The sequence below is a fragment of the Gouania willdenowi genome, chromosome 15 (genome assembly GCF_900634775.1).
Source record: "Gouania willdenowi chromosome 15, fGouWil2.1, whole genome shotgun sequence".
Taxonomy (NCBI): Eukaryota; Metazoa; Chordata; class Actinopteri; order Blenniiformes; family Gobiesocidae; genus Gouania; species Gouania willdenowi.
The window spans coordinates 3,073,194-3,081,708 of NC_041058.1; the positions used below are offsets into that span (position 1 = coordinate 3,073,194).

The 8,515-nt window shown below is 34.4% G+C and overlaps 1 protein-coding gene across 1 annotated transcript; it reads left to right on the forward strand.

The window, feature by feature from the left end:
- The first annotated feature begins 3,652 nt into the window (after positions 1-3,652).
- LOC114476903 (serine/threonine-protein kinase pim-1-like) lies at positions 3,653-8,053 on the forward strand. Its single transcript, XM_028468905.1, has 8 exons — positions 3,653-3,698; positions 3,894-4,091; positions 4,384-4,478; positions 5,489-5,539; positions 5,629-5,844; positions 6,441-6,554; positions 6,724-6,898; positions 7,959-8,053. The coding sequence occupies exons 1-8, from the start codon at positions 3,653-3,655 to the stop codon at positions 8,051-8,053; spliced, it is 990 nt and encodes a 329-aa protein (XP_028324706.1).
- The last annotated feature ends 462 nt before the right edge of the window (positions 8,054-8,515 follow it).

The window sequence follows — 8,515 nt, forward strand, 5'->3', positions numbered from 1 at the left end:
AGTAGCTCACAATCACAAGTCTCAACAGCCAATCAGGAGACCAGTTAATACTCAGAAATAGAACCTCAACAGTTGTTTACCTTTGGTTGCTATGACAACTATAGAAGCATTTGAGCTTTCATCTTTGACTGCATAACTTCATAGTCATTTTAACTACTTTACTTTAGAAAGTAAGTGTTATTTGAAGCCTCATCAGAATTCATGGATTTCCTAGGAAAGTTTCCCGGGCATGTACAGAACCTGACCAAAGATTAGTGTTTACAACTCAGTTTTTCTGTGTAATTTAGATTTTTTATAAGATAGATTTTTTTTACTGGGAAGGACTTTCTGGGAGTGTATATTTGACCTTTTAGCTTTAAATCAGTGATTAAATGTGTATTTATTTGCTGTAAATAGTCAAAAAATGTCAAGGGTTTTTAATCTATATATATATATATATATATATATATACCCTTGTCTCTCATCTATTTGTTTTGGTTATGTTCTCAATTACTAAAGTTCAATCAATTGCAATTAATCACAATTACTGAGCCTGAAATAAATGACCTAATAAATGTTAGCATCTCTTAAAATAACAGGTTCTAAATCAGCTGTAAAATACAATAGGTTTTTTTCTGTCAATATACCCCTTGATTTCAATGTTTTTTTTAAATGTTTGTTCCTACCCTAGACTAGGGACGTAACATGAGTAAAATAAAACAAAAAACTAAACAATATTAGTACAAAAAATGACTCTAGAATACACTACAAATGCAACAAAAACAATAATTTTACAAAAAATGCACAAAAACACAACAGAAAGATACAAAAATGCACGACTCCAAAAAACATACAGTACAGAAAAATACACCAAACAAAAAAATATAAAAGTGAGTAAAAAACAAACAACAAACACATTTATCATGCACATGTCCCATAGAATTAAACCAGGAAAATTTCACCCACATTTTGCACCCACAATTATACCCCTTATGCTCCCACATAAATGTATACTTCTGACGGCACTGTACTAGTAATATTAAAAATAAATGTTTTCACTGCTGATTTGCTGATTTTAAATGTTTTCAATGCTGATTTTAAATGTTTTTATTGGTTTTGAAACTTTACAAATATCGAATAATTATTTATGAATAATATCTAATTCTCTAATTATTTACAATTTTAGAGCCCCCCCACTCCCCCGACCCCCCAACACAGTAGCTCACAATCACAAGTCTCAACAGCCAATCAGGAGACCAGTTAACTGAGAAATAGAACATCAACAGTTTGTTTACCTTTGGTTGCTATGACAACCATAGAAGCATTTGAGCTTTCATCTTTGACTGCATAACTTCATAGTCATTTTAACTACATTATCCAGAAAGTAAGTGTTATTTGAAGCCACATCAGAATTCATGGATTTCCGAGGAAAGTTTCCCGGGCATGTACAGAACCTGACCAAAGGTTAGTGTTTACAACTCAGTTTTTCTGTGTAATTTAGATTTTTTTACTGGGAACACTTCTCTCAGAGAGGAGTGTATATTTGACCTTTTAGCTTTAAATCAGTGATAAATGTGTATTTATTTGCTGTAAATTAGTCAAAAATGTCAAGGGTTTTATATATATATATATATATATATATATATATATAACAGCCTTGTCTCTCATCTATTTGTTTTGGTTATGTTCTCAATTACTAAAGTTCAATCAATTGCAATTAATCACAATTACTGAGCCTGAAATAAATGACCTAATAAACATGCATCTCTTAAAATAACAGGTTCTAAATCAGCTGTAAAATACAATTTTTTTTTTCTGTCAATATACCCCTTGATTTCAATGTTTTTTTTAAATGTTTGTTCCTACCCTAGACTAGGGACGTAACATGAGTAAAATAAAACAAAAAACTAAACAATATTAGTACAAAAAATGACTCTAGAATAACACTACAAATGCAACAAAAAACAATAATTTTACAAAAAATGCACAAAAACACAACAGAAAGATACAAAAATGCACGACTCCAAAAAAATACAGTACAGAAAAATACACCAAACAAAAATATAAAAGTGAGTAAAAAACAAACAACAAACACATTTATCATGCACATGTCCCATAGAATTAAACCAGGAAAATTTCACCCACATTTTGCACCCACAATTATACCCCTTATGCTCCCACATGAATGTATACTTCCGACGGCACTGTACTAGTAATATTAAAAATAAATGTTTTCACTGCTGATTTGCTGATTTTAAATGTTTTCAATGCTGATTTTAAATGTTTTTATTGGTTTTGAAACTTTTACAAATATGAATAATTATTTATGAATAATAATCTAATTATCTAATTATTTACAATTTTAGAGCCCCCCCACTCCCCCGACCCCCCCAACACAGTAGCTCACAATCACAAGTCTCAACAGCCAATCAGGAGACCAGTTAAACTGAGAAATAGAACATCAACAGTTTGTTTACCTTTGGTTGCTATGACAACCATAGAAGCATTTGAGCTTTCATCTTTGACTGCATAACTTCATAGTCATTTTAACTACATTATCCAGAAAGTAAGTGTTATTTGAAGCCTCATCAGAATTCATGGATTTCCTAGGAAAGTTTCCCGGGCATGTACAGAACCTGACCAAAGGTTAGTGTTTACAACTCAGTTTTTCTGTGTAATTTAGATTTTTTATAAAATAGATTTTTTTACTGGGAAGACTTACTGGGAGTGTATATTTGACCTTTTAGCTTTAAATCAGTGATAAATGTGTATTTATTTGCTGTAAATTAGTCAAAAAATGTCAAGGGTTATATATATATTATATAACAGCCTTGTCTCTCATCTATTTGTTTTGGTTAGTTCTCAATTACTAAAGTTCAATCAATTACAATTAATCACAATTACTGAGCCTGAAATAAATGACCTAATAAACGTTAGCATCTCTTAAAATAACAGGTTCTAAATCAGCTGTAAAATACAATTTGTTTTTTTCTGTCAATATACCCCTTGATTTCAATGTTTTTTTTTAAATGGTAAAATGCTGGAAAGCTTGATATCAAACTAATTTTAATCACTGATGATTAACTACATATGTGCAGAACAGTCCATAGAACTGTAACATGGTTCCCCAGTTTTAATAATTAACAATTTTTATAATATTTTCAGGGTAGTTACAATTACAAAGTGAATCATCTGAAATCAATTACAATTCAATTATGATCACGACACAACAGATATTTAAAGTTACAACTACGCTATAATTGTAATTAATTATCAATTATAATTGACCCCAACCCTGGAAAAAGGACAGATTGTTGTGTTTTTCTGTTAGAAGTGAACACTAAGCGGTGCTAACATTGGCTTCTAATCATTGAAATATACAAGAAATGTGGAGGACACACTAACATGCTGATGTTCTTCTTTTCAGAAGGACCCATCCCACGACACTTTGAGGGCCCACTCAAGGATGAGGACGGGCTGCTCACAACGGGAAGGGGCCGGAAAAGAAAGGCTGACAAGACAATGTTTTACTGTCAAACAGCAAGAAACCAAGGTTGTGGAGGGGTTTCAGGAGCTACCATCTTGTATTCTCTTGGAGGACTATTCTCAGGTTTACCCTGACTCACCATGTTTAAATGAAACAGAGAAAGACTGTATCCGAAAAAGAGGTAAGATGAACAAAGCTAAACAAGCCTTATCTGTAGTGGTGATTATCGCAGGCACTCATTGTACTTCTAATAATGTTTACCCCTTCAGTCTGTATTAGAACTGGGCCATGTATCAAGATTCAAGATATATTGCGCTTTGTATTTTGGCAATATAGAAAATTACAATATTGCCTTTATCGATTTATATAATTTCTTTTTTCAGAAGGACCCATCCCACGACACTTTGAGGGCCCACTCAAGGATGAGGACGGCTGCTCACAACGGGAAGGGGCCGGAAAAGAAAGGCTGAGGAAGACAATGTTCAACTGTCAAACAGCAAGAAACCAAAGGTTGTGGAGGGGTTTCAGGAGCTTCCATCTTGCATTCTCTTGGAGGACAATTCTCAGGTTTACCCTGACTCACCATGTTTAGATGAAACAGAGAAAGACTGGATCCGAAAAAGAGGTAAGATGAACAAAGCTAAACAATATAAAATACACTATTATCGAGTGTAGAACCCGTATTTTCAAGGTAAATATTGCAAACAATCAGGTTAATTTAATTATGGCAACCAAAATTAAATATGATCAATTGTGCAGCCCAAGGTAATATGCATTAAAATTCAGGATTTTTGATGAATGATTGATCTTTGATGGTTCATGAAGTCATTTTAGAAGTTACAGTTGTGTGTGCGTTTCTGTCCGAACGTCTAAATTGTTGCATTTTCAAACCAATGTGTCTGTTTGTGTGTTTGCAGAGGATTTTGAGTATTTATACAAGGAGCAGTTTCTGCTCGGTAAAGGTGGTTTTGGGAGCGTCTACGCCGGTATTAACCTGTCTGATGGCAAATCTGTAAGTTTATACACACAATTTACACACAGTTTTAGTGTTTTCAGCCTTTAAAAATTACATTTACGTCTTCATTATCCATGTTCACTTACAACTCAATTACGATTACAGCGACCAACATTTTTTCCGATTACTATAAAATTAAATTATTATTTTTCCCCTAAAGGTAAATTACAATTTTGTTCTCAATTACTAAAGTTCAATTACAATCAACCACAATTACTGTGCCTTTAATAAATCACCCCATTAACGTGACCCTTCTTTTGTGTTAGCATCTCTTTTCAGTTTTGAACCATGTCTTAAATCAGCTGTAAGATACACTAAAAAATATTATCTATCACCTAATTTGTTTCACGTCTCTTGGTTTCCTTGTTAGGCTTCTTTATCCAGGAAAATATAGGTTTAATATTTTCGGTGTGGGAGTCTGAGCCTTATTTTCTGTCAGTATATCCCTAGATTTCATTTTTCCAAAAAATGGTAAAATGATCCTTAAGAGAACCAACAGGTAAACGTGATATGAAACATATTTTAATAATAATAATTATTTATTTTATTTAAAAGTTTACAATAAAAACAGAATAATAAAACAGTAATAAATGTTAACTATGTGTGTGTAAGCCATAGAACAGTAACCCTGTTCCCCATGTTTGCGTTTAATTAAACGTAAATGACAGTTTTTATAGAATTGACATGACAATTACAATTACCATGTTCAATTCAATTACAGTAACAACAGCAACACATATTTCAATTACAATTATAGGTACGTCATAATTGTAATTTATTATCAATTACACAATTATAATTATAATTGACTCCAACCCTGGCCCAGTGTCATAATCAGTCGGTTAGAACAGATTAGTTCAGATTTCAGTTTTGATACGACAGTGAAAAATGTTACAAAAATACTCTGAAAAACCCAAAAGTGTATCACATTTTACACACATTCCCACTGATTTTAGTGTTTAAAAACCATGAACGTTGTGATTAAATGCTTGATTTTTGTCCTGCAGATAGCCCTAAAACATATTCCAAAGGCCAAGGTGAAATACTGTCAAGTGGATGTAAGTATTTTTCTCATCAATGATTGCAGAAATTCTCAGATTTGGGGCTCGTTTTTGAAACATGGGCTGTTTGTTTTCTAAACTTCCAGAATGGGGAGATGAAGGTTTTGGAGACGCTGCTGTTGATGAAAGCGGCCGGTAACCTCGGTGAAAGGTGCAAATATAACCCCGGAATCATTGAGTTGGTGGATATTGTTGATCTTAAAGATGAGGTGGTCATAGTTATGGAACTTCCTGACAATGCCATGGATCTGCATAACTACTGCAAAATGAAGAATGGAGAGATGCAGGAACAGGAAGTGAAGGTAAGCACGACTTTAATCACTGTGTCTCCAACCTCCTCCCTCACTGCCCCATAACCTAAGGCTGCCTCGATTATAGAAAACAATAATAATCACCATTATTTTAGTCAGAATTGAAATCTTGATTATTTGTCAACCAAATACGTTATTCAGTTTTAGTACAAAACATGTAAAATGTATTCCTTAATCATAAATAAAATCCTTCAAACACTAAAATCAAGTATGTTCACATTGCCACAAAACAAAACACTTTCATCATCAAACCCAAAATGTTCTCAGATAAGAGAATTTGACTTGCCTTGCTTTTTACCGAGTGGTTTTTTGCTGCGTTTCTCCTGCGATGTTTCAAGACCGCTAGCAACAACTTTCCTCGCGTTAGCCTGCAGGCTAGCTTTAGCTTTGAGAGTAATGGGGCTTAGGAGCTAGCATGTGCATGCATTAAACAACTCAAAGTTAGTATTAATAATCGTTTTTTTCCCGTGTGTGCCAAGTTTATTCTTTGCAGATATCCTAAATTGTGGAAGTTTGTTTAATTTAGCAAATAAAACATATGTATAAAGACAGTCTTACCCTAACCCTTCTGTCTCTTTCTGTTACAGGTTATCATTCAGCAAATCCTCAAAGCAGCTTTCATAATGCATGAAAATGGGGTGTTCCACAGGGACATTAAAGCAGAAAACGTCCTGATTTCCAACACCAATGGAACCCCATCCGTAAAGATCATTGACTTTGGCTGTGGTGATTGGGTCAAAGACGTGCCCTATGAGCAATTTGCTGGTTGGTGTTTAATTCTTTTCTTGGTTGCACATCTTAGATTCCACAAAATTTCCTCTTTGACTCTCGTTGTACTGCTTTTTATGTTCCATTTGTTTTTGATTCTAGGTACACAGTTTGTTTTTTGCCCCACCGGAGTTTCTCCGCCATAAGAAGTACCAGGCTGAACAAACCACGGTGTGGCAGATCGGGCTCCTCCTTCATAACCTGTACACGCACAAACCCTATGGCACAAAAGAACACATGAAAGGAGAAACACTGTTCATAAACAGTCTCTCTTTTTGTAAGTCATGCAAACACAAACACTTGACTATACTGTCCAGCAGGGGTGTCAAAGTGGTTCAAACCAGTATAATAATGGCATAATAAGCACTAAATAATGACGATTGAAAACGTTTTACCTTCGTTGTTGTGCCAATAAGTGAAAGTACATTCTGATTAGTGCTGTCAATAGATTAAAAATATTGTGCGATTAATTAATCATGCTTAAATTTGCTGAGAAATGCCCTCAACTTAAGGTGTTTTCATTTAAATGACATTAATGTGGCAGATTGAAAACATAATGTATAACAAATTGGGCTTTATAAAGTGATTTATTGTTTTTAACAGACATTTCCAGTCTTCATTGCTTTTCTCTCCTTCAGATATATATAATAAATAAAACAGACCCATCAATCACAGTACTGTAAATTAGCACATCAAAATAACATTAACAACTCATGGATTTATTCATTTTGGCGCTGAACCCTGTCATCTTGTCCAGTGTGGACTGGCCACTCGGTCTACTGTAGTGTCCGAAGGACCGCTGTCCGTGCTAGCTGCTACATAGTTAGCATTGATGTGCTAGCTGCTACATAGTTAGCATTGAGGTGGTAGAGCTCCGCTGGAAGGCTGGAGGCTAGCAGAGCTCCACTGATCCACACACTGTTTCTTGCACACAACTGGGCTTTAGTTTTCCATCTGATGTGTTTTTTTTTTTTTTTTAACTAAAATTCAAGCGCACAAAAACTTCTTCTCAGGTTCTACTGTTGTAGCCGATGCATTAGTATTGAGTATAATAGGAACGCGCGTAATGAGAAGAAAAAAAATTAAGCGATTAATGGCGTTAATTTTTTCTGTAATTAATTGATCGCAATTAACGCGTTAAAGTGACAGCCCTAATTCTGATATTATTAAAACTGTGGCATGATAGGAAAATAAGTGCACGTGCACCAATAACAGTCTTATATACTATGGTGAGACCCTTTTGGTCAAATTAGAAATAGCAGCTTCTTTTTGAATCTTTGACACTCCTGATTTATAGACAATCTGTTCTAAAATCTTCCTTTCATTTTACTCTCCAGGGGGAAACGTCTTTGCCATGCAGTGCCTGACAAAAGATCCTGCCTGTCGAGACGGGTTAAAGAAACTGCTGGATCACAAGTGGTTCAAAGTTTGAAAAAAACTCCATGAATTTCCACACCGGTGTATGTGTACAAATATACAATTAAACTGTAAATATCTAAATAAAGTGCAAATATATTCTCAGTCAAATCACTGTTCTCTGAGTCTGGTGAAGAAACACAAGAAATCATGGTAAGAATGAAGTAAAAACAATTCGATGCATCTGTCTATGGGACTCCACATCCCACAATGCATTGTGAAAACTTTTCTGACAATGTCAATCAAATGAATGTTTACAGTGGAGATCAAAACAAACTTTTAAACAAACAGCAATTTCAAACGTGACCTATGAAGCCTAAACTATAGATTAAACTGATTTTGTCTCCAGGCAGCTTTAATTATTGTAATTATAAACAGTAAATTGTCACCATGAGGCAATCTGGCATTGGACTGGACCTTTGTGCAAAATTTGGTGATTTTTGGCATTTGGGAAATAGGATTTCCTCCCCGGAACAAG